Raw genomic sequence first — 26706 nt, forward strand, 5'->3', positions numbered from 1 at the left:
GAAGTCTGGAACGTCTTTCTCCCTTTTATGCTATATTGGATATTTCTCTCTCAGGGTTTTTAAAAGACAGAGGAAGATTCTCATTAAGGGAAAGTCTTACAGTGCTTGTGAGCTGGCAGTGTCCTCACCTCTGCTTTTGGAATGTGAACCCTTGCTGTCAGATGGTATCTGTGCATTTATCCAGTGGTGACTTGCTTTGGTAGTCATATCCCAAAATAAGAATAATGGCAGATATTTTATACTTTGATAAAGATTTCAATTTTTAAGCTGAGATTTTTATTGAGTTCTTATCTTCTCCCCCCTCCTTTCATTTCTCTCTGAGACAAGGTCTCTTTCTTATATAGCCTTGGCTGGGCTGGAACTTAGAGAGGTGGGCCTGCCTTTGCTCTGGGATTAAAGGAACACACAATACACATGTCATTTCTTTATATTTGTTAAAACATTTTTAATTGAAAAAAATTAGCTTACATTTATTTATTGTGTTACAGGGGTCAGTTTTCTCCTTCGACTATGTGAATTCTAAGAATCAAACTTATGTGGTTTAGCTTGGTGGGTAGCACTGTTACTCACTGAACCATCTTACTGGTCCTGATAAAACATTGAAAACCTTTAAAATTGGTTTTAAATTTATAAGTTCCAAAAAGTTGAGTATGAAAGAATATATAAAAAGAGTACTTTCTTTCTCATTTCTTTTATAGCCACTTAATAGGTTTTCTATTTAGTTTCTTGTATCTTCCAAAATTATTTTATGTAGATATAGTAAACTACATGTACATCCACACAAGTAATATAAAACTATTTTTTTAAAGATTTATTTATCATGTATACAACATTCCTTCCCTGTATGCTTGCATGCCAGAAGAGGGCACCAGATCTCATTATAGATGGCTGTGAGCCACCATATGGTTGCTGGGAATTGAACTCAGAACCTCTGCAAGAGCAGTCAGTGCTCTTAATTTCTGAGCCATCTCTCCAGCCCCCTATAAAACTATTTTTAAGAGGAATATATTATCTCCTTGAACGGATTTTGGGTTTTTCTGTTCTATATTTATTAAGACATGATTTCATTATATTGTCAAGCTTGCTTGAGCTTGTAGCTCTGCTCCCAAGTCCTGGAGTGCAGGAATTTGTGCACACGCAGCACCACATCCAGTTCAAAGATCTTTTATGTCTTTTGATCTTATAATGAGTCATTGATTGTCAAACAGGTGTTACAATTTGAAGAAATACCTTAGTGTTTGCTTTGCCTTTAGGCCATTGAATTTTACTCTACTTCCCCCTGTTATCTAAAACCGTTTTCTTTTCTGGTTCCCCCAAGAAAGATAATCTCCATCTCTTTGCTTTTCTGTTTAGTCCCCATGTGTCACTTCCTGTTCTGTCTGTTGTGGCATCAGCTTATAGTGTCTTAGCACAACGAGCTATAAAGGTCACGTGTGTGGAATAAAACCATTTGTCTTGTTTCACATCTGAATTGTTTTTTGGCCATGTCATATTTGAGTGTCTTAGGATAGGTAGTCTGTTATAGATTGTTTTATATATTTCTTCTTAACCAGTAAGTATAATAATCTAAGTGTTACCTTTATAGCTGTTAGGCATTTAGTATATTCTTTAGATGCTTTTCTTGAGGTGCCAGGTATATGTACACTTTATTAATTTATTAGCCTTTCTCTAAGTTGAAAGTCTTTATTCACTATAATTTTATTAAATATAATTTTGGAAGTTTTATCTTTTTACTACTGTCTTTTCCAGTTTGTTTTTGCTCCATCTTCTATAGCCTTTAACTTCTAACCCTGGTTCTTGTACAGAAACCCATAATTTATTTTTTCTTAATTTTTAATTGCTATTATTACATCTTCATTATAACACAAACAAGACTCCATTCCTGTTTCCTAATTCCTGCTTTGTTAGTGATAATAGTGTCTGCATCCTCATGTTGGAATTACAGTTCTAACCATGGAAAAAGAGCTTTTATATTTGGTTTAAGGGATACTGAAAAAATAATAATAGAAATTGGATGCTGTGCTCTAAGGAGAAAGAAGTGTGTATCAACAGAAGGTACTTTCTGCCATGTGCCAGCTGGTATCAGTATAAAAACATGCAGTGTAAATCTCACCAGTGATATATTCAGGAAGTTGAGATTTAGGATAATTTCACAAAATGTGTTTTGTTTTGAACATGGCATTGGTAACTAGGAGATAGGAGAACCCACATTAACCCTCCCTTCTTTCTTTTTCTTTTTGTGTTGTTGGGTAGCAAATCTAGGGCTTTATACATGCTAGCCCAAATTCTTGACTACTTACTGAGCTACATCTTAGTCTGACTTCTTCAAACTCTATTTAAGGACCTTATTCTTCTATTCTGTTGGATAATACTGGATAATGCCTGATTTCTGATCACAAGTCCTCTGGAATCTTTGGTCTTATATTCTGTGGAATCAGTTCTGATACTCCTGGCAGTTGATTCTACTTTGCCTGTGAGTTATGATTGCACCATAGAGAAGAAAGGAGATAGTTTCAATCTCTAAACTGGAGAGATATTCAGTGTATGTCTATCCAGTTAGCCTGGGGAATTCTGATTAAGATTGTCATAGTTCTGGATTCGGGAGGCTTCTATTATTAGGCCTGCCACTAAAGCATTAAGTACTTGAGTGAAGGGTGTGGACTATTTCAGTACTTGGAAAGGTGTCCCAGTGTACCCCATGAGGTCAGCTTTGCTTATGAGACTACAGAGTAGCATTTTGACTTTTCTTCTTCTAGCCTCAGCTGAGGGATGTAGTTTACTTCTTTCTTGAGCAGTGTTTCACTCTAGCTTTTTCCAGTATACACCTTATTTTTCCTGTTAACATACTTCCCTTTTCTGTGTCCCAACCTAGTTCCAAGATCCAGTGAAGTCCCTGAGTACTATAGTCCATGAGTTCAACTATAGGTTCTTCTTATGTAGCCTGTATTTCTTTTTAAATCAGAAATTAAGCTTCACCTTAGTAAATACAGCTTTACAGTAAAAACAAAAAGTTATATACACACAAATATTATTCTTTTTAATAATTTATTCACAAAACTTTTACATAGATGTTGTTGGTGTGTATGCTTGATCCTTTCATCATTTTCTTCTCTTTACCTACATCTCTCCCACAGTTTTTCCTCCTAAGGCACTGTTGTTAGCAGTCTGATATGAATAACTCTATACTTTCCTCTGCTTCTATGATAAGTTCTTTTTTTTTTATTTTTATTAAAAATTCTGCCTCCTCCCAACCTCCCCCCCCCCACTTCCCCTCCCTCTCCAGTCCGAAGAGCAGTCAGGGTTCCCTGCCCTGTGGGCAGTCCAAGGTCCTCCCTCCTCCATCAGGTCTAGGAAGGTGAACATCCAAACAGGCTAGGCTCCCACAAAGCCAGTACATGCAGTAGGATCAAAACTCAGTGCTATGATAAGTTCTCAGTTCTCCCAAATTACCAAACTATAATCATTCCCTCCTTTTGGCATAAACATTCTCTTAATTAAGATGATATTATTGCTTATAATTATGCATGTTATTATTTAAAAGCACTTGATGGGGGCTGGAGAGATGACTCAGAGGTTAAGAGCACTGGGGTTTTCCAGAGGTCCTGAGTTCAAGTGCCAGGAACCACGTGGTGGCTCACAACCATCTGTAATGAGATCTGGTGCCCTCTTCTGGTGTGCAGGCAGAACATTGTATACATAATAAATAAATACTTTAAAAAAAAAAGACACTTGATGCAAAAGGTGATTTCTGTTCATTTGTTTTAAAGATTTGCTTATTTTACTTTATTAATGTTTTTCTTTCATGTATACCCTATGTGTGTTGCTGGTACCCATGGAGGTCAGAAGAGGCAATTAGGTGCCCTGGTTGCCATCAGTTATGAGTAGTTGTAAACCACCATGTGGTGCAAGGAACCAAATGTGGGTTCTCTGCATCAGTGACGAGTGTTCTTAATCTCTGAGCCTGCTCTCCAGCCTCCTTGAGAAGACTTTAAAGTCATATTCTTATTGCTGATTTATTAAGAATATATTTTAACCCACAGTACTATAAATTATTTAACTACTACTTTTTCTAATGAATATTGGCTTTTTAAATTGTTTTAAAAGGATTGTGTGGGCTGTAGCACTGATTAACCTTGAAAGATACCCTTGTATTTGGTGCTTTTATTTTTACATGAAAAATTCTCAATTTTGTTTTTAGGGAGATATTTGAGTTGTGGAGGGAGGGGAGGGGAGGATTATTTTCTCCAAAGGGCTAAACCTGGTGGTTGTACCATCAGTGTAAGAAAATAACCTCATGTTCTACCTACTATAATAGTATTAATTGTTTAAATTTGCCTGTGTGCCGTGTAGTTTTTCTCTCTGTCAAGTACTTATTGTAGTTAGCTCCTGTTTTTCTAATAGTACATGGATCTTTTTCTTTATTAGAAGCCATTGAATTTTACAGCTATTTTACAGTCTCTGCCATTTATTTTTTATTTTCTCACCCTTTTTGTTGGTAGATTTTAAGCAGTCACATCAAACTTTTGATATTTTTATGCATTTTTGTTTACATTTTATTTTATGGTAATGGAGTGCATTTCTGTTTGGAACGAAAGTATTCTCATCTGAGATGACTTGAATGCAACATTTGAGTCCTTCATGGTTAAATCACAAGAAGCAGAGCCACATGGAAAGGTGTGTGTGCGCGCGCGTGCATGCCTGCCTGTTTCAGATTTATTGTAGAGATTTTAATATTATGTAATTATGGAAGTAGATTAAAAGCTTGTGTGAGTCTGTTGCTTTTATATGTCTTTTATAAAAGAAAAAGGACTTTTAAGCTTGGTGTTTCTAGGAATGAATTGTCACATTTAAGCGAGTTTCGTATAAATTGACATATTCCAAATATAGATTCCTTTGAAAAATGTCATGGTTGAATACAGGGTAGTAATTAATTGCCTTACTTTGAGTTAGAGTTGGGTTTTTTTTGTTTTTTTGTTTTTTTTTTTGGAAGTTCTTTTCACATAGACCATTTTAGTTGTTTAGAATCAAAATTCTTTGACCTGGATGGCTAGAAGATGCAGCCTAGTTATAGTTTTAATGATGTTATTAAAGTCTTTTCCTTCTATGTAAAAAAAAAAACAAAACTTCTTTTCTCTCTCTTATTGGTACCATATTTGCAGGTTTTTATACATGTGAATAGTTTCTTCTTTTAGTAGTTTTCTGTGTGCACACGAACCCCGGGGCCTCTCATTAGCCTGACTTGTAAATAGTTTGACTCCTTCATTTCTCTCTGTTTATATTGGCAGAATTTGTCTGTACATTATTTGTGGTTATACAAGTGTTGATTGGAAATATTGAATTTGACTACACACATATACATGATAGGTGTATATTGAAGTGAGTAGTTCTTTCTCTAATCAAGTATAAGCACCCAGTCTAGTTTAAAATGGAGATACTGGGGAGGGACTGTAAAAATAAAACTCGGACAGGAAGTGAGGTAAGTGGGTTTCTCTTTGACCTGAATTTGGTTTTCATCTTGATCAATTTGCATCTCCTCTCCACTCCCTTAGATTTATACATTTTTGTATTTCCCCCCCTCCCCCGCCCAAGTTCAAGTGGAGACTTTTCAAGTAAGGAAAAGACAGAATGAAATGCTGAATAAACGGGCTGCTGGGCATCACCAAAGAGAAACTGTTGCAGGGAGGAAGAAGAAAGAACAGTTTGGTAAACTCTTCAGTTTGCAGTTGACTAAAATACAGAACTTATGTGGGCATCTGAAAATAGGATAGAGTGATAAGAGTATAACTGATTTGAGCCATTAGATCTTTCTGATAGGAAAAAGTGCTATTAAGTCTCCATCATTTTTTTAGTTCTTTCTCTTTGGCTTTTTTCTTTTCTTTTTCATTTTTTCAATGCATAGTTTTCCTTATTCTCTGTAGTACTACTGTTCACTAAAAAGGAAAATAAATGTCTTATATAATAATGTCATTCTGCATAAGAATAAGAAATACTCTATATGGCATACTCTTTTCAGTGATTTTCCCTTAGTATTGGTAGTGTATTTTTATTGATATCATAGCTTTGAGACTCACTTATGATCATTTACAAGTACTGTCCATTTTAGAGAAAAACAAAGCAGACACATGCAAAAGAACCTGATGTTGGGGTTCAGAATGTAAAGGGCAGAACTGGTCCACACAAAGACTAGTCTCTAGTCTTTTAACCTAGATGCATGAACTAGGCAGGGCAGGGTATCCAGCTCCTGTGTTTCCTACCTACATATACCATTGTAGATATAGGAAGCTGAAATTAACCATTAGAATCCCTTGAATAGTAAGTGAAAGAAAATCTAATCATACTGGACTAAACTAGAAGGTCCTGCCTCCCTTTTCTAAATGCTCTTTGTTGAGTTATTTTGATTGGGAGGAAGAGGGTTTAGTTAGACCTTAGAGCAGTGATTCTCAGCCTGTGGATTGTGACCCCTTTGTAGGTAAAATGCCACTCACAGGAGTCACCTAAGAGCATTGGAAAGCACAGATACTACATTATGATTCATAACAGTAGCAAAATTATGTTATGAAATAGCAATGAAAATACTTGTTATGGTTGGTGTCACCACAGCATGAGGAGCTGTATTAAAGGGTCACAGCATTAGAAGGTTGAGGACCACTGTTACTCATACTAAGTTGCTTGTCATTACCTGGAGGTATTGAGGCTTTATATACTTCAATGTTGTACAGTAATATTCTGTTACTACATGACAGGGCACAAAGCATCTCTTACCTAGTTCTGAAAGCTGGGGAAAACAAGAAGAATTGATTTCTGTTAGGTGGGCCTCATTTGGGTTGATTAAATTTAAATTAGAGTAGATTTTTAATGTATAGCCATCAGATAATTTTTATTTTGCCTAAGTAGAGATATTAGAGTTGGGAGCTAGTCCCGATTTTAATAAAAATGTGGAAAGAAACTTCTTATTTGACTTGTTAAAGAACCACTACAATTACAATGACTTTTGAATATATACTTTGTAAAGAAAAAGGAAGCATTTGATAATGGAGATAACTAGAGACTACAGAGTTAAATTTCAGTAAGGAATAAAGTGGTTTTAAATCCTTAAACTTGGCGGCTATTGTGAAGTATAATATGTGATATGTAATTTTCCAGTCTGAATTTCTGTTATTTAGTTGGGAGGTAGATAAAGACTTGAGGCTTTTATTAAAATTTATACTGGCAACCACATCACATAATTTTATTATATGTGTATGGGTGTTTTGCCCGCAACTATGTCTGTACCGTGTGTGTAGTGTTTGTGGAGATCAGAAAAGGACATTGGATTCTCTTGGAGTTACAGATGGTTGTGAGCTGCAGTGTTGGTGCTGGGAATTTCAGTCCTCTGGAAGAGTAGGGCTGGAGAGATGGCTCAACAGTTAAGAACACTGCCTGCTCTTCCAAAAGTCTTGAATTCACTTCTGAGCAATGACATGGTGGCTCACAGCCATCTATAATGAGATCTGGGGCTCTCTTGAGGAAGCGACCTGGTCAGTCATCCTCATCAACTTAGACCATGAAACCCAATATGGACATATTCAACAGAACCACCATCATATATGGACTGCCATGCCTCAGCATTGCCAGAGCATAAATTTCATTCATTTATTTTTCCTCTGGAAGAGCAGTCATTGTTTTTAACTACTGAGCCATCTCTGCGGCTCCCATAATTTTTTTTTAACAAAATCAGTAGTTCTACTGAGTTTTATTTTTATTTATTTTTAATATTTATTTATTTTTTTATGTATACAATATTCTTTCTGTGGGTATGCCTGAAGGCCAGAAGAGGGCACCAGACCTCATTACAGATGGTTGTGAGCCACCATGTGGTTGCCAGGAATTGAAATCAGGACCTTTGGAAGAGCAGGGAATGCTCTTAACTACTGATCCATCTCTCCAGCCCCTCCACTAAGTTTTATAAAAGTGTAGCCATTAATGTCTTATATATGAAAGTAATGCCTTAAACCTTGTAACAGGGTTCTTTCGTAGAAATAGAGAAGGAACAAAATCAGTAAGTTGCCATTACACTGTACTGCACGTTCATATTTAGTATTTATATCACATTGGAGAGAGTTAGAAGCTATGCTCTAAAAATTTGAAACTTTATTTTGGAAATATTATAAAAATACATGGTAAATATATGGAAACCTAGTAGGTTTACTAGGAAGAAAGGACTAAAGCTAGACCTTTTCCTCTGTCCCCAGCACATGTTTTACAAAGATACTTGTTCTGCCTTTCTGTGTGAGGATATCCTTATGAGAGTTGGAAAAGCTGGAAATATGGAACTGTCTTAAGAGACTGTGTCTTTTCAGGAAGCGGTTTTAGAGTGGAAATGAATAATCACCATTTAGAGGTGATGTAGGGCTGGCTGTGGTGGTTCATCCCTGTAATCCACCAGTTAGTAGATAGGTCAGACTTGAGGCCACCCTGATTTACAAACAGAGAGCTGTGAGGGACAGCACTTCTTTAATCTCAGCACTCCAGAGGCAGGGGTAGATGGAGCTCTGAGTTTGATGCCAGCCTGGTCTACAAAGCAAATTCCAGGACAGCTGGGGCTACACAGAGAAACCCTGTCTCTAAAGGCCAAAACAAACAAACACATTAAAAAAGAAACAAAAACCGCAAAAACTAACAAATAGGGACAGGAAAGATGGCTCAACAGTTAAGATCACCAGCTGTTCTTCTAGAGAGCCTGAGTTTGATTTCTAGTGTCCATGTTGTGATTCACAGCTTTCTGTAACTCTACCTCCAGAGGGATCCAGTACCCTCTTCTGCCCTCTTTGGGCACTCCATGCATGTGGTACACAGACATACTTGCAGGCTCACACATATAAAACTTAAAAAATTGTTTAATAAGGAGAAAACAATAAGTGTTGGAAAGATGGTTTTGGGGTTAAGAACACTTGCTGTCCTTGTAGAGGACCTTGTATCAGTTCCCAGCACCTACATGGTGGCTTACAGCCATCTTGCCACTCCAGCTTTAGGGGATGATGCCCTCTGCTGGTCAACTTGGTGATTGCTTTATCTATTTAAACCTGTTCTTTCTTAGGAAATTAGTTATCTTACAGACTCATAGTCAGAGATAGAAGAAGTGTGAATTTATTTAGCTATTTACTGGGTGTCCTGTATATGTGCGGGAAATACATAGTTTAAGATGTGGCAAGGAAAAAATAAATTACTTACTCATTTTGTAGGCCTTTTGGGTTCCAGCCTTGGCTGATCACAAAGCAGGTAGCATGAACCAGTGGGCTGCTTATCAAGAACTGACACGACGAGCAGGTCTGCTGATTTTCTAAGTCTTCCTTAGTGGTTCCATCTGACATTTTTTCTTACTGTTTCCACATCTGACTCCATTTTTTTCAGAATTTTGCGTGTAACGCTGTCCTCTAAATAAAGCAGTGTTTTGTTTTGGTTTTTTTGTTTGTTTGTTTTGGGTTTTGGGGGATGTTTGTTTTGTTTTGGTTTTTTGCTTTTCGAGACAGAGTTTCTCTATAGCTTTGGAGCCTGTCCTAGAACTAGCTCTTTGAGATAAGATCATGCTCTGTTACCCAGGCTGGGCTCTAATTTGTAATTCTTTTACTTCTGCATACAGAATGCTGGGTTTACCACTACACCTGGCTGTTGTTTTTGATTTTGCCTTAGTCACCAGGAAGATCAAGTTTCAGACTGCGGTTGTCTGTTGTACCAGGAGAATTGAGAGAAGCAACCAACCCCAGGGCTTATGAGCCCTACTCTGTATCCATTTGTTAAGGCTGTGCCAACTGGTTATTGAGTGGCAGCTTTTAGAGTGGTTTGTTGTATGTTGTCATATTCCGCCTCCCCCATCTCCCCATTGCTTAACCAGATTTTGCCTCTGTGAAAAAAGACAGGTAATGATTAGCTACCCTGCAGACACATCGACACTGAGAAACAGCTTGGTACAGAACAGTTGTTCATCTTACTTCTCTCTTAAATACCTATTCAAGTTTTCCTGTCAGCACTTGCAGATTTCAGGGGAAAATCAGAAACAAAAGAGACATTTGTTTTTTTACAGTATACACAATTTTAATAACAAAACTTTCCTGTACACTGTATTATGGTTTTCCCAACCTGATTCCTTGTATGACAGTATTTTCTTCCTATCCCCCAACACCCCACCCCCCATGGCTCTTAAAAGTAATTGAACAAATATATTTGGACTGTACTTTGAGTTTCCAGTCTCATTGTTCATAGATTCCATGTAGCATACTGATTTTAAAAACTCAAGGGAAGAAAAGGTTAGTTGAAGGAGTTGGAGATGTTTCCAGATGTCTACAATAGTAGAATAAGAAAGCATCTGTGGTCATTTTCTGGTTTTTCAAGCGCTGTGAGTTTGCTTCAGGTTAGCTAAAGAAGTACTTATTATCTATAGATGGCCCATGTTGTCTTTAAAAAAAAAAAATCTTTTCTGATTCAAGCACTTTATGAGAAGCTATGAAAAATTTGTTCCAAACAGACTTGAAATAGTGCTGCCCCTGAATTGCTGCATTAGGAAAATTATCATGTAAGCTTGTTGTTAAAATATTCTTTAAAAGTACCTATTAGAGAGAGAGAGAGAGAGAGAGAGAGAGAGAGAAAATTTATAGCCCCACTCCCCTACACAGCTATGTGTGGGAAGTGTGACTCAAGAAAATAATAAGACTATTTCATATTTTAGAATTCAGACCAGTGCTACATAGAGCTGGCTTTTATTGGGAAGATGGGGTCTAGCATTGTAATAAGCAGATGGACTTTAGTAATTAGTGAGTAGAATTAGGAAGTTCAGTTAATTCCATTCATTGAATTGGTACAGAAATTAACTTAGACTCATTAAGAAATTATATGTGATAATACAATTATTTGGCTTAAAAATTAGTGTCTGCTTTTTGATGCTGGCAGTACATATTATGAGTTTTGAATGGATTTTCAAACTTACCAGCTCACTTTCTTTTCAGAAAGGTAAGCTCGAATTTCCTGTAGGCTACAGAAATGAGTCACCGTAGTTGCAAACTAGTTCTTAGTTCCTAGGTAGATATTTCATTTTTCTGATTCGCGATGATCATTTTACACTAACTCTTAAAATTGAGGAGAGGGAAAGGTGTGTTGTTAATGCTTAAGAGAATAAAACCCCACCCGAAAGCCCTCACTTTTTGACTTAGGAACTATGAATGGTTTTACTGTGAGGCAGTTCTTCTCTGGCCAGTTTGTAGCACAGATACTGCAGTACAAATTCTTGTTAACTAAATGGAACCCTGCTTTCTGAGGCAATTAGACATGGCAATTTGTGCTTTAAGTAAGAAAGGAAAATACCTGGTTGGCATTACCATTACCAAAACCATGGAAGGAAAAACAAACAAATGAACAGTGTGTGCCTCCCCTCCCCCACCATAGTGTGCCTCGGTGGCTTTGGCACTGCTCTCAGGTGCTGAATGGTTTGCTCTGCTGCATATACTTCATTAACTATGTCTTTTAGGGTCAGTTGGAGTTCCTAGTTATATTGCTTATTTTTTAACTCACAGTTTGAATTGATTTTGGTTATCATTTGAAATGAGGAAAAACCACTTATCCTTTAGGGCCAATGGAGTCTTGTATGCTCAAAGCTGTTGCTGTGAACAAGCTGCCTATCTCCTGACAAATGGCAGTGGTCGCCATCATACAAGTTGGTAAATTCTTCCCCACCTCGGTGGGGAAGCAGTGTGCTGTGCTCTGTGCCGGAAAACCAGCATCTGTCTTGGCTCAGACAAGCCCAGCGTCTGGGTTATCAGGAGATGAAATGCTTGCCACTCAAGATCAACTGAATTGAACTGCTCTGAGGCTTTGCCAAACTAATCTACCCACCTTAAATACATAAAGAACACATATTTTCACTGTAACCTGAATATTGTCTGCTTTTTGCTAAGAGATTTGAAATGTGGGTGTTTTTTTCTGTGCTAAAAGAGGAAAATTGTGATTGAATCTAGGTCTGTAGTAACATTTCAATCTTGGGGAGGAAAAAAGCTTTGAGTGAAGAATATAGTGATAAACATCCATGTTAAGGAAAGGATGCCTCCCTTTTTTATGTTAGTGCCTTTCTTTAAGAATTTATACATTTTTTTTCCACATACGAATGCTTGTTTTTTTTTCCTGAAATCAAATTGGTACTTTAATTTCAATATTCTCCTATATGTGGAGCCTTCTTTGTAGAAAAATTCTACATGAATTGGTATCTTGAGTCTAAATCCTCAGTATGCCATCACTTGCTTTAAAGAAGTCATAATTGAACACTTGTGATTCTTTCCTTCATGAAAAAAATGTGGCATCATTGTCATTTGTTATTATGACGAGAGCATCCGTATTACACCAAAGAGCCTACTTCTGTATCATACAGGTCCCTGAGCATCGCTTATTTGGTGCAAATTGTACAATAATGTTTGCTGCTTCATAGCTTCCACTAACCTGAGAGTCAGGCTTCTGCCTTCACTTACTGTTGTATGGCTGCAGGGCCTGTATCAAGAATTCTGCCTTAGAACTTGCCTCGGAAATAGGTTAGTTCTGTCTCAAAAGGAGCTGACAATATAAATGTGTATCTTTATTAAAGGTCAAACTTTAACATCATATTTTGAAATTAATTTTTCATTGTTTTTTTATAATGTAACAAGAATCAGCGTTAGGCATCTTTAGTACCCAATTATTTTTAATTTGGGTCTTTGAGGTTTAAAGATCAGAAAAAGACAGAAGGAAGAAGCTTAAACAGTTTGTCAAGGCATCTTTTAATCATGAGAGTTGCTGTCTTTTCAAACCGGATGGAGTATATCAGGATTGTTAAGTTGACTCAGTTTTTCTCTTTCCAAACTGCAGGTTTTTACATAAGTTTAGGATTTAGTAAGTTAATTAGTAAAATGATAATTTAATACTAGTTTAAAATAATAGTCTATATGCCACAAAAATCAGCATGTCCATTATAAGTCAAACTAGAGTTGTATAAGAAGTCAGTGTAATTATTTAGTATTGATTTATTATAATGAGACCTTTTAAAATAATTGCTTGGATTTATTGTTGAAAATTAAAGAGTCACCCGGTTTTATTAGAGTTATGTAAAAGGTGCTGGTTTCATGATGTAACTTAGATAATGTCTATTAAACCAGGCCAAACTCTGAAAGAATAATGTTTAATATTTACCAGTCTTAAACACACATGTAAGTCTACTTCTCATACTGGCAGTAAATTATAGTTTGAGTAAATACCACTTTATCTTACAAGAGAACTTTTGCTGTCTCCTTTTAAGCAGGAAGCCAGTTTTGGTCCATGGGATGGAGCATAATAATCAAACAGGTTTTCATCCCTATCTATTTTTGTTTAGTAGCTTCTTTCGGAACTGTTTTCAGTAGAAAAAAAATAACATATGGAGGAGACCTTAGTGTAAATGTTTACATACAATAGTATATAATTACATACATGAAATGTTTTATATTGAATTAAGCATTTAGATTTTCCAACAAGAGTGCAAATTAATATGAGCATTGCTTCATTTAACACTTAAAATATGTTTTCATTAAAAAAATTAAAAATACTTCAACACTTCAAAAACTCAAGTCTCCACTTGATTTGGAAAATTAGGCTTAATGTCACAATTGGTAAAAATTAGATATGTATTTAGCCCCTACAATGTAAAATAGGTTACTTATCTGATGTGATTTTTGATGCTGAGTAGATATTATACTTCACATTCTTTGTATGGCAGCTGCTGACACTTGCACTGTCCATAACCATTAATGATGATGAAAGGTCCTTCATGGGTGGGTTCATACTCATTATACGGTCCTTGGTCTGACATGTTTGACATATGGAGTCGTGTTTGGGATCGGAGCTGCCTGTGGTTCTGAATCATTGAGCACTGTCTAATTCTTCTTAAAGTGGGAGGGCAGCACTTCCTGGAAATGAACACTATAAAAATAATAAAAAAGAAAGAAAACAATAAAGCCATTGTTCCCGTAATTACTCGCTGAGTGAAGATGGCATTGTCTGGTTCGGAAAAGTGTTCCTCTGTAGTAACTGCTATGCCTGCAGTAGTTGGAATTTCTTTGTCTCCTACATGGTAACTTGATGAGCTGATTCTTTTTGTATATTCAGTGGTTGGATCTCTGTAAGTTGTAGCCATGGCAGTGACAGTGGTTGATAAATTCCAGCAGAGCTGAAACCCGTGGACTGCATCTAGAATATCCTCTCCCTGGGTGTGGTCAGGGCTGTGGCATAGGATGGAATGCTCCCACCGACCTTGGAAACTGCCCAGCCAGGAGGCGAGAGCACACACTCGGGGGCTGCATTCCCACAGATTGCCAGAGAGGCCAACGGTTGTGAGGGATCTCAGGGAGTTTAAGATTTTGGAATCGAGACTGTTTAACTTGTTGTTATCCAGGAGGAGTATTTTAAGATTAGGCATGGTTTCAAATACTGTTAAGTCGATGGCTTTGATTTCATTTCCAGTTAGGTCTAGCTTTTCTAAAGTGCTCCAGGTCCATTCCATCCCACACGTCAAGTTGCTGATTTTGTTCCATTGTAAGAAGAGTGTGTGCAGACTGCTTAGCCGGAGGAAATGAGCAAAATTAATCTTTGTCAGCTGGTTGTGCTCTAGGTGAAGCTCTCTCAGTTTGATTAATCCTGCAAATCCATTGCGAGCCAAACTTCGCAAACGGTTTGTGCTCAAATCCAGAAACTCAAGACTACGACAGTCCCAGAACAGGCGTACTGGGATAGTCCGCAGGGAGTTGGAACGCAAATGCAAGGTCTGCAGCTTCCGAAGGCCATAGAAGAGCTCAGGATGCAGAGATGACAGCTGATTAAAAGACAGGTCCAAATTTTGCAGGTTAATCAGTTGGGTAAAAGTTGTGTTTGGCAAGTAAAATATTTTGTTGGAACTTAAGATTAACTCCTTAAGTTTATATAGTCCTTGGAAAGCATCTTCTTTTACAGTGGAAATTTGATTGTGATCTAAGTGGAGCCAGGTGAGTTGACTGAAGCTGGCAAATTGATCTCTTTCAAGCGCTGTGATGTGATTGTGCCTCAGGGACAGGCCCAGAGAACCCTTGTCTGTGGCGTTTGGCACTGAATGGAAGCCCTGAGAGTCGCAGTAGAATAGCAGCTTCTCACAGCGGCATTTGGGTGGACACGCCATACCCAGGGCAGGCAGCATTTTTAAAACCACACTCATTGCATATATTGCTGCCAGCATAGGGGCCCCTAATGGCCACTTGAAATGTAAGCCTGCAGAATATAATTTAAGGAAAACAAGAAGATAGGATATGTTTCAGCAGAATACAGGGGCTGTTGAAAACAACAACAATGTAACATCATAATGAAAGATTTCACTGCATGGAACATTTTTCTTTTACTGCAGAAAAATTAACCTCGTATACTGGAACACAAAACTTAAACCATGTATAAAAGAGATTAAAACATGTTCCTTTCCTTAGTGTTATATGCCTTTACATAAATTTTAAAATCCGAAAACAAGTGATTTGCATCATAAAATGGGAATTCACCGGCTTAGTTTATAAAAGCGTGAATCCTCTTTGATTGTAAAAGAAATGCCATAAAAATGCATGGACTTACCCATTCTTCTGAGCACATTGGAGGCTGCATTCAGTCGAGGTTGTCAGACTCAACGCAGTGAGTCTGTAAAAGGCTCTAACATGCAGGAGCCTTTGACCGGTTTCCTGTTTTCTGTGTCCCAGGATTTCCAAGTAAAATTCAAATCTGCCAGGGTGAATTGGTTTTTCCTTAGGATATTCCTCTAGATAGCATCGGTTTCATTTTCTGTGGTGCTCTGATCCCCTAAATCAGCTTTGATTATCAGTTAATAATTTCCTCCTCCTCTGATTACTGCTGATCATCGGAGCTTCAGGCTTTCTTTACCTCAGCTGTTAGTTCTGTCGGTCTTAACTTGTTGATGGCAGATGGGCGGCTTGTCGCGGAGAAGAGCTTCTGGAGCAGCATGAGTGCATTTACTGAAAAGCTTTTCCGAGAAACGGCACAAGAATGGATTTGCTTATGTGCTGCGACCACACAGAACTGTATATAGGCTGACGTCACCGGGTGACGTGTCTTTTGTTTGGGTTTTCCAGAAGCTTTACTGTTAAAAAGCACTGTGCTTTGTAACAGTGTCAGGGTCGTTACAAGACCCCCTGTTTACAATAAATTGAGAAAGAAGAACTCCCGACTTAAGAATTTGGTATTCCTTCAGTGTAGGAAGCAACAATGAGGTTGTAATAAATGCTGCATTCAAGAAGAACATCTGAACAGTGAGTTGGACTAGCAGAGTGATGATTTCTAATGCGTGTGAGAGCTAGTGTTAGACTGCTGATTCTGCATAGAGATCATCTAAATGGGCACGATTGATTTATGAAGTGTGGATTTAATGCCAGCCTATGCAAGGTACGCCTCTGCTCTGGTAGTTTGCAAAGCTGTTCAATTGCCTTGTTGTCATGCTTGGTAAAAAGCGAAGTATGACTGTGTTGCTAAACTAAGTGGGCTTAGTTTTATTGTCATTAAGAACTTAACATTATAAAGCCAGAAAAAAGAGGGTGGCTTCCAAAAGAAATCGTTTTGGCTTTTTTCCTCCATTCAGAATTTCAAGGGAATAATTCTTTTCTGCGTATTATATAACAGTACTTTATTACCACACTGATCGGAAAACAGTGCTGAGTTGATCTTTGAATGTCCTACCAGAAGAGAGGAGCAGATTGACACCATCATTTTTTATACAGGTGACCCAGATGTTAGCAATTTCGAACAAGTTTTGTACTGGGCCTGGATTCTGACACAGTCTGCAGAATTTCTGCTTCAACATCTCACCTGTTCCTTAACTGAAAGCCACAGTTGCTACTGAGATTGGGGTGTTGTAACACCAAAATTTTGAATCTCATAGCAGCTCTTGTTGAATTCCCCTTATGAATATGAAAGGGCGTTTATATTGGAATAGGATTTTGTTGGTTGTTTTTTGCTTGATAACTCTAGCTTTTTCTGTTAGATAACTTTTCAGACATGAATGTTTATGGTTCGTGTTATATAAATGCATAAGATGTGTCTAGCATGAATCAGGGACATGTTGCAGGCCAGACTAAAGGATTGCCATTTACTTATCTTGTCATGCTGATGTGGCTATATGAACTTAGTTTTCCCCATACCATTACTACTTACCCTTAGTGAGTCCTGTTTCAAACCTGAGAGTAGAAATCTCAAAAGTATTGATGCTGTCCATGAAATAAGCACACGACTGGCCTGTGGTCTTCTGAGGATTGTATTCCACTGGTGAATTCTAAGAAGTCATTATGTAAAGAGGAGAATTTTCCTACTGGAGTAGGGCTACTGTGGTAATGACTAGAATCCTCTTTCTCTTCCTTGGGGTCATGTGTAAAGGTTTTATGGAAACTCTAGTAATGCAAATATATAATTTTAAGCTTTTCTACAAGTGACCCCAATGTGGGTTTAGAAGTGTAAGACTTTGGGAAGGTAGTGAAGGCCTAGACAGCATGAGAGAGAAGGTGGCAGCAGTACTTTGAGGGGACAGTAAAGTTTTCATGGCACATCTGACACTGGTAAAGGAACAGTTGTGTAGACACTGTCAGATGGGATGCGCTGCAGTTCTACTGGCCAAGCTGAAGTTACTCACATTCTCAGGAATGAGCTTTGCATCACAATTATGTATACCACTGTGATGTTGACTCTTCACTGGTGTTGATCCTTCCTCTACTCTAGTGTTTAATAATCTTGGTCTTTGTGTAAATGAGATTGAAGTGTTATTACTTGTTGATTTTTCTGTAGATACATTTTAATCAGATCCTACTGAGTCTGAGAGCCTAGGTTTCAGAAATACTGTTCACCAGGAGCTTGGCCCTAAAAGTTGCAAGGCACCATTATTAGTTGAAAGGAAGCCTTATGATGTTGTTAGTATCTTCCTGAAGTCAGCCACATTCTGATGAAAAATAACCTTTCTAATGCAGAAGCTGTTTAATTCTTACTAACTGCCTTAGTTGTTTGGGTTGGAAAAACATGTGAGTTAGTTGGACTAGGTCAGCCATGCTTAGGAATGAGTTGTATGTAAAAACTGAAGGGAATGCGTTCCCTTCCTCTTAAACTCTTAGAGCATTTAGTTCCTTTCTGATTTTTAGTCTGTTTGACCCCTGTTAATGTATTAGTAAGTGAAACTATTCAAATTATACCACTGCCTATTGATGTACCTAGTGAACTGAAACTTTTCAAATTATATTGTTTCTGCTGTTCTGTCAACTTTTGAGAGAGGGTGGTTGCTCAGATGTGCAGTAGAAAGTCATGCTTTTTTTTTCTTACTCATCTACTTTTTGGGTTTTGAAGGCTAAGGCTGTAGCCAAAAGACAGAGTATTTACCTTAAAATTGGTGTATGTGGCAGGTGGTGGCAGCACGTGCCTTTAATCCCAGCTCTCAGGAAGCAGAAGTAGGTGGATTTCTGTGAGTTTGAGGCCAGCCAGGGCTACACTGAGAGAAACACTGTCTCAAAAAATAAACAAGCAAAAAACATACACACATATACATACATACACACACATGTATATGTACACACAGGTTTCATTGATAGATTCATTCATATTTCCTCCCTGAGTCTCAATCTTTAAATTTTAAAACAGTGTTCTGCCTCTGTGTGTGTGTGTGTGTGTGTGTGAGAGAGAGAGAGAGAGAGAGAGAGAGAGGGAGGAAGGGAGGGAGGGAGGGAGGGAGGGAAGGAGAGGGGGGGGGATGAGGATGAATCCAAGCATGCTTTGTTCCTGAAAGGTCAGAAGAGGGTATCAAATCCCCTGAAACTGGAGTTATAGGTGGTTATCCACTGCCATGTAGGTTCTTGGAACCAAATTTAGGTCCTCTGCAAAGAACTAGTGAACTACAAAGCCATCTCTCCATCTCCATAGTCCTTTCTGAACTAGTCTTTCTTCTTGACATTTAAAACTTTATTCCACATACAGATGCTTTTGACTTTGCAGTGGCAGTGTCACTTCTGGAAGATGGTGTTTATGTACATACCACTGCTGACTTCTTTAGGTGTTAGCATCAGGGCAGAGGAGGCAGAAATTAACCCAGCACTCCCTATAAAATAGTTTTAAGGAAATTCAGCAAGTGGTGGTTATAGTTACTTGCTTGCATTCTTCTATGTGAGAGTTTGGGATTAGAGAGTTACTTTCCAACTTGGAGTGACATACAGACATGTAGGTGAAATTTTTATTCTTTCATGGTAGACAATGAGCTTTACACACACATACCTGTATTATTGTGCCTATGTTAGGGTTTCCGTTGCTGTAAAGACTGAGAGAGGAAGTCCTATAGGCTGTGGGAGCACTATGAAGGGATAGGGAACTTGGAACTTAGAGTTGAGGTTGACCAGTGGAAGTTTCCAGAAGGAGATGGCTCTTATCCCAAGGAAAGATAGAAATCTGAATATGGTAAGTGAGAGAGAACATGACAAATTTGGAGAAGCAGAACAGATACAGATAGCTGATAGTATGGAGCATGGCTAGGTGATCTTAGTTGGCAAAGTAATAGAAATGGCGGACTCCTCCAGGGGTTGTATGTATAATACGAAGGTGAAAACTTCTGGCAGAAAAGACTTAAGACCATTATAGATTCTTTACCTTGGAACGTTTCCCCTGCCAACAGAGGGATGTTTGTGGTTAGGTTGGGTAAATTTTTATAGATTTGTTTTGAAATTTAGAGGCCAAACTTTGCCTTGAGGTGCCACCAACAATGTCAAAACCTTTGCTTTTGCCTTTGTGGCTGTTATATTTTTTATCCCTTTCATACTGGGTGGTGGTGATGTACACCTTTAATCCCAGCACTTGGGAGGTGAGTTTGAGAGCTAGTTCCAGGAAAACTAGGGCTACACAGAGACACCCTGTCTCGAAAACCTGGGATTAGGGGGTGGAGTAGAGAAGTATGTAACTTTTTCCTTTATACAGTTTCCCTTTATACTATGACGTGGTGTTTTGTCATTAGGAATACCTGTCATAACACTCCATGATACTGCATATTGTCGAATTAGGTATTGCTCTGAATTATTATTGTTGTTGCTGTTATTAATTCTTGTGAGGCTGGGTCTCATTATATACCTTTAAATGTCCTGAAACACACTATGTAGACCAGACTGGCCTGGAATTCACAGAAAACTGCCTGCCTGCTGAGTACTAAGATTAAAGGCATGTACCACCATGCCCAGCCTGCTCTGAATGATTTTAGATTCTAAGTCCTCTGTGGAAAGAATTGTGGTTAGTCCTGCCTATTTTAAGTGTATGGATTAGGCATGGGGGTTTGTCTACATAAATAGTAGTTTGTCCCATAGGAGGAAGGTCTAGCAACTTCTCCGTTTGATGGGATGAGAATTCCTAATTCCAGAATTGTACTGTTAGAGACTGACCCAGCTAGAAACCTTTGCCTCTCTTCACCTCAGCTGGTATTTGCTTCCTGAAGGGAAGCTTTATCATGAAATAGTCCTTACTGTTTTCTGAGGTAACCCTTTGCCACAGCTAAACAGATACCCACATCAAAATGAAGCAAATACCCAATGTCTCCATGCAGTGGGACACAGTTTCCCAGTTAGCTGAGAGCTCAAGATTGCTTCCTTTAGTTTCTTTGTTCTGATTAAAGGTACACAAGTTCAACATCCTTAATCTGAAAACTTTAAGTTCTGAAATACTTCTGGTGCCTGGCATTTTGAATAAGGGATAGTCATTTGTGCCTCCTGGTTGCTTTTGCTTGTATTTATGTTTGAATTACTTTATTTTATAGATAGCAATTCACAGCAACTTTAATTTTAAAATAACAAATTCAATTTTATAAAGCAGTAAGCATTTTTTTGAGTTTTTAGTTTTATGTGTATAAGCACTTTCTGTGTATATGTGTGTGTGTACCTGATGTGGGAGTGTCATATATCAATCTGTTGATCTCATTGGTTAAGTAATAAACAAACTGCTTGGGCTCATAGCTTAGAACATAGGTGGGTGGAGTAAACAGAACAGAATGCTGGGAGGAGGGGAAGTGAGGTAAGACGCCTCAGACAGAGACCCACAGCTCTGCTCTCTGGAGCAGAGACGCCATGCTCCCGGCTTCTGGGCAGATGCACACGATGAAGCTCCGACCCAGGATGGACGTAGGCTAGAATCTTCCCGGTAAGACTGGTGCTCACAGATTATTAGAGATGGGTTGATCAGTATATCAGAATTAGCCTGTAAGGGCTAGAGCTAAAGGGCCAAGCAGTGTTTAAAAGAATACAGTGTCCGTGTAATTATTTCGGGGCATAAGCTTAAGCTAGCCAGCCAGGCGGCCGGGGTGCTGGGAATGCAGCCCCACCGCTCATATCACTACATGTACCCAGTGCCCACTGAGGTTAGTTAGAGAGTGTCTGATCCTCTGAAAGTACACAAATGGTTATGATCCACTATGTGGATTCTAGGAGCTGAACCTGAGTTCTTTGCAAGAGCAGCAGGTACTCTTCTTAACTCCTTATCTTTCTTAACTTCGATAAGCTATTTTATCAAGCTTATGTGTTCAGGTTGTAAGTGGTGTAGGTGCATGTGTGTTACATTTTAGAGGATGACCGGAACCCTAAACTTGCTCTTTGTACTGAAACCAATGGACTAAAGGCCAACAAACATGTTGATCTAAGCGCTCTGTCCAGCACATTCTAGAATGGTCAGTAACTGCATCTGAGCTAACTGACCCTTTTTGTTTTGTTTTGTTTCAATTTTTGCGATAGGGTTTCGTTGTGTAGTTCTGGCTGTCCTGAAACTTATTCTGCCTTCTTATCTCCCAAGTGCTGAGATCAGAACTGTGCCTGGCCTGACAGACCTTTCTTCACTGAGGCATTTTGTTCCTACAGTGGGGGGGAGGGCGGGAGGGAAGGAAAGAGGGAGAGAAATTGATTTTTAGGGTAGTTTAGTAAAGGCAGAATGAAAGGATTCATGGTGTGTGGTGGCATTGTGTCTTAAAGCGGATGTTCCTGTGTCTGTGTAACTTCCTCAAAGTCATGGGTGTTTTGCCTGCATATTTATGTGTACCTCATGAATATGTGAGAAACTAGAATTACAGACAGTTGTGAGCCACCATGTAGGTGCTGGGATTTGAACCTGGGTCTTTTAGAGGAACAGCAACTGCTCTTTTAACTATTGAGCCATCTCTCCAAACCCTCATCTTATGTTTTGGAGATTGGGAAATGGCCCAAGTAAATTGCTTGCTGTGTATGCGCAAGGCCCTCAACCTCAGTTTGATTCCCAGAGTTCATATAAAAAGCCAGCTGTGGTGGTATGCTTTATTATCTTAAAACTGAGGAGATAGAGACAGAAAAATTGCTGAAGTTTGCAGAACTAAATCTAACCAGCCTAGCTAAGTCAGTGATGAGTTCCAGATTCAGTCAGAGAACCTGTCTCAAAAACCACAGTGTTGCAGGCTGAAGAGATGGCTAAGCTGTTAAGAGCACTTGCTGCTCTTGCAGAGGATCCTGGTTAGTTTCCAGCTCCCATATGACGATTGAAAGCCATCTGTATAACTCCAGTTCTAGAAGATCTGATGCCCTCTTCTGGCTTCTGTGGGCCGCCATGGTGCCCAGATATATATGTGCATGTATGTATATGCATACACACATGTGTATATGTATATATGTATGTACATATATGCATCAGACAAAACACCCTACATTTAACAAATAAAACAATTAAAAAAATTTAAAGCCCATTCTGTCTCTGTCTCTGTCTCTGTCTGTCTCTCTGTCTCTCTGTCTCTCTCTCCCTCTCCCTCTCTCTCTTTCTCTCTGGTTTTTCGAGACAGGGTTTCTCTGTGGCTTTGGAGCCTGTCCTGGAACTAGCTCTGTAGACCAGGCTGGTCTCGAACTCACAGAGATTCTCCTGCCTCTGCCTCCCGAGTGCTGGGATTAAAGGTGTGCGCCACCATTGCCTGACTTTTTACTTTCTTTTTTATTTCAGTGTTGCTTCGACACTAAATATTTATAGGCTTTCATTAAGGTTTCTTGATGTACACTCACGTGAGCATCTGTTTATTTAGGCTGGACGTAAAGAAAGAAGTGATGCACTCAACTCTGCAATAGATAAAATGACCAAGAAGACAAGGGACTTGCGTAGGCAGGTAAGCTTTTTTTTTTCCTAAGTGTTAATTTTATTTCAGAAGTTCTCAGCTTTAGTTTTGATTAAAATTCTAATATATTTTTAATTAAGGGAGAGGGTAAGTCTTCTGAAAAGTGACTTTTCTGTTATATTGCTAATAAGCTTTTTTTTTTTTTAATGTCTAAAAAAAATCTCAGAGGGATGTTGACTGTGCTGTTCCCTCTGGGGTTTACTGAATAAGCCAGGTCCAGTGCGAAAAGGATGCATGGGCAGGAAAACCAATTACAGATGGCTTGGGACCTGGGAAAATAACCTCAGAAGATTTTGTTGTGTTGACTTCCATACGCTAGATTCCAGTTTCTCACGTGCCCACCCATTCTGTTTCTCTACTGTCAGTTTGTTCCCACTGGTGGAAATGTCTTTTTAGCTCAAGTACAGTAATGTTGGAGATACTAAATTTTCCATGTTAGTAAATTTAAAAATCTGTTCCTTTAATGATATATAATCTCATTAATATTTTGAAATTAAATTTTGTGTTAAAGTTTTAGAAGAAGTTAGAGTTGACTTTATAAATATGTAGTATAATGTATTAAGACAAGTTATGGTGAGAATTTGAACAGTTCTCAGGAATTAGTAGAGACATTTTATTGTCCATATCAGATATAAAACAAAACTAAAAATTGATATGCCTTTGGTGAACCAAGTGTCAGCAATAATTAGAAAGATAATATTTAAAATTTATAGTCTATAACCCTATAGTATAGATAAACTAGGCAGTGCTCTTTTTCCTTTTTTTTTAATTTAATTTTAACTAATTAGACTAATTACATATATTCCAAAGCTATGTACTAGTTCAATCCAGAGCATTGCTATAATCCCATTTTGTTTTGTAAGTTCCAAGGAAAGAAAGAGATACTGTCTGGAAAACTGAAGTTCTGCTGCTGAAGTGCTGTGTGTGGTGTGAGCTGTGGGCTCTGAGGTCCTTTTTGCAGGCTGTCTTTCGTAGATGTATTATATCACAGTTTAACTTCTTAGTAGAAATAAAATCAAATTTATACAATTTATTACTAGCTTCGCAAAGCTGTCATGGACCACGTGTCAGATTCTTTCCTGGAGACCAACGTCCCTCTTTTAGTCCTGATTGAAGCTGCAAAGAATGGAAATGAGAAAGAAGTTAGGGAGTATGCTCAAGTTTTCCGTGAACACGCCAACAAATTGATTGAGGTAAGTGTGTTAGCGGTCTGAGTAACATAGGTAACTTAGTGAGTTACCAGTTTTAATCACATGATTGAATTAACTATAAGTTTTCAGGGGCTCACCTAATACACAACGTTTATAAACAGTTTTTCATTTATCACTGGGTCTCTATTATGTTTGTCAGTTTACACTGATTCCATGGATAGCTTTTAACGCTAGCACTTACTGGTAATGCAGCTAAAGTGAGACCGTGATCGTCAGACAGAGGCAGCAGCTGTGACCTGGTGCTCTCTGAGAAGCATCACCTGGGCTTCCACCCCAGCAGGTTAACTAGTTCTCACTTTCTATGTCCTGGCTATAAAAAGAGGTTACTAATGATACTATGTTCTGAGGACCAAAAGAATGATAGATATGCTAGGTGTTTCACCTTACACTCAAGGCGGATGTGACTCTGTCCCGTTTTAAGAGTAAACAAGCCCCAAATCAGCTACACTAGAAATGTGTGTGGAAATGGTTGGTTTGTAAAATAATTAGAAAAGGTGAATTACTACTTAATTTCAAGACAAGTTTCTTCATTTGTTAAATAAATTTATATTAGTTAATTATTAGTATAGTGTAGAAATGAGACGCACACAAAGCATAGCATTAGTACAGAAACTAATAATTGATAAATATTCCATAGACCCACTGGTAAGTGATCATTATTTAAAAGCAGAATGTAAAATGTGATTTATAGTGGCACAAACCAAGTTAACACTACAAAAATACTCCAAAGAGCTGGGCCGTGGTGGCGCATGCCTTTAATCCCAGCACTTGGGAGGCAGAGACAGGCGGATTTCTTGGGTTTGTGGCCTGCCTGGTATACACAGCAAATTCCAGGTTAGCTAGGGCCACACAGAGAAACCCTGTCATTAATCAATAATCACATTAAACACCTTACTAATTTTACACCTCATTTTCTTTGACTATTGACTTAAGTGTTTTTGAAGAAAATTATGTACAGAATGCATAGGTCAGCCTGTTATTCAAGTTAATGGTTCTGACATTTGGAGCTAAAATTGGAGAGTTTCATTTGTATCTCCATTACACACAATCTGGCTCACAGCAGTCATGTGACAGTATGAGACGTAATTTCCAAGTGGACAGAAATTGTGTTCTGGAAACTGGTAGGTAGCCTACTTATTACAAAGTTCCTTTGAGTGGTATGCATCAAGGCCTGGAGTATTAGTGTCTGAAGAGAGGGCAGCTCTTATCTGTACCCGAATGGAAGGCCCTTTATTCTTCCAGTTCCATCATCCTCAGGCTCTCCCACCAGCAAAGCATAATTGATATTTGAAGAACACATATGGTATACAGCACTGTGTACTTTCCATAATTCTTTTTGCATGGAAAATGAGGCTTGAAGAATTGGGAAACAATAACTGGGCTGGGCATAGTGGTGCAGGCCTTTAATCCCAGCACTCGGGGTCAGAGAAGGCAGATCTTTGAGCTCGAGGCCAGCCTGGTTTACAGAGTAAGTTTCAGAACACCTGTCAGTACAACCCTTTGTTGAAAAAACAAAACATGGTTGCAGGGAGAGAATGTGAATCCATCACAGACTGGACTTGAGAGTCTTTGGGAACTTTTTTCCAGACTTAAACATTTCATTTCATTCTGAACATAGTCTTCAGAGATGTGATGTTCCTCAGCACAGCTCAGTTCTAACCCTTCTCTCACCTCTTTCCCACTGCATGCCCTTCCCCCATTACCTTCTCTTACATCTTACCTGTCTGTTTAAATGACACAGGATTTTCATTACTTGAGGCATAACCCCAGGCTATGTAGTGCCATTCTGAAAACAGTTATTATTATATTTATGATAATTGAGACAGTAAGATATAATTACTATGTCCATGAAAAGGAAATTAATTTTTAAAGAGTTAGAAGCCTTAAATTCCTAACTCAAGGCAGAACCTTTTTTTCTATGACAAGACTTCTTCTCCCCCTACAACCTTTGTATTATAATGACATACCTTGAGCTAATCAGAGACTTGTTTTTTAGCAAAGGTAAAATGCTTCAGTGTGTTTTATTAATCCCTTGATTTGATTTCTTTTCATTAGTTGCCTTCCAGCTTAACTAAATGTCTACAGGCCAACTTTGATGTAAAGGCCTGCTTCCCCTTGTTGGTTCAACAGAATTAAGAACAGTGTGTAAAATATATACATGATTGGTTATATATTCATATAATTAGAAAGGAGAAGGTCGGGTAACCACTAAGGATATTTGCAGGTGTGTTTTGAAAGAGTGATCTTTCTGAAAAAATGCAAAAGAGTTCTGACACTAACTGCCATGAATTAGTGTAAACCTACAGGGAAGGGTCCTAGGCCCCAGTG

The 26706-nt window shown here is 38.3% G+C and overlaps 2 protein-coding genes across 2 annotated transcripts in view; one reads left to right on the forward strand and one right to left on the reverse strand.

Annotated features, from left to right (window-relative positions):
• Positions 1-26706, forward strand: part of LOC121442927 (catenin alpha-1) — a 135329-nt gene that overhangs the window by 70825 nt on the left and 37798 nt on the right. The window contains exons 8-9 of the mRNA XM_041644557.1: positions 23078-23158; positions 24208-24360. Coding sequence (XP_041500491.1) covers positions 23078-23158; positions 24208-24360 — 234 coding nt within the window. The remainder of the gene's footprint in view (positions 1-23077; positions 23159-24207; positions 24361-26706) is intronic.
• LOC121442928 (leucine-rich repeat transmembrane neuronal protein 2) lies at positions 10151-16272 on the reverse strand. Its single transcript, XM_041644559.1, has 2 exons — positions 15613-16272; positions 10151-15264 (listed from the first exon to the last, which is right to left on the reverse strand). Exons 1-2 carry the CDS (start codon positions 15614-15616, stop codon positions 13718-13720), a joined length of 1551 nt encoding a protein of 516 aa, XP_041500493.1. The 5' UTR covers positions 15617-16272; the 3' UTR covers positions 10151-13717.

This window comes from Microtus oregoni, unplaced genomic scaffold, assembly GCF_018167655.1.
Source record: "Microtus oregoni isolate MIOR12 unplaced genomic scaffold, Mior012 000098F_ref0000018, whole genome shotgun sequence".
Lineage (NCBI taxonomy): Eukaryota > Metazoa > Chordata > Mammalia > Rodentia > Cricetidae > Microtus > Microtus oregoni.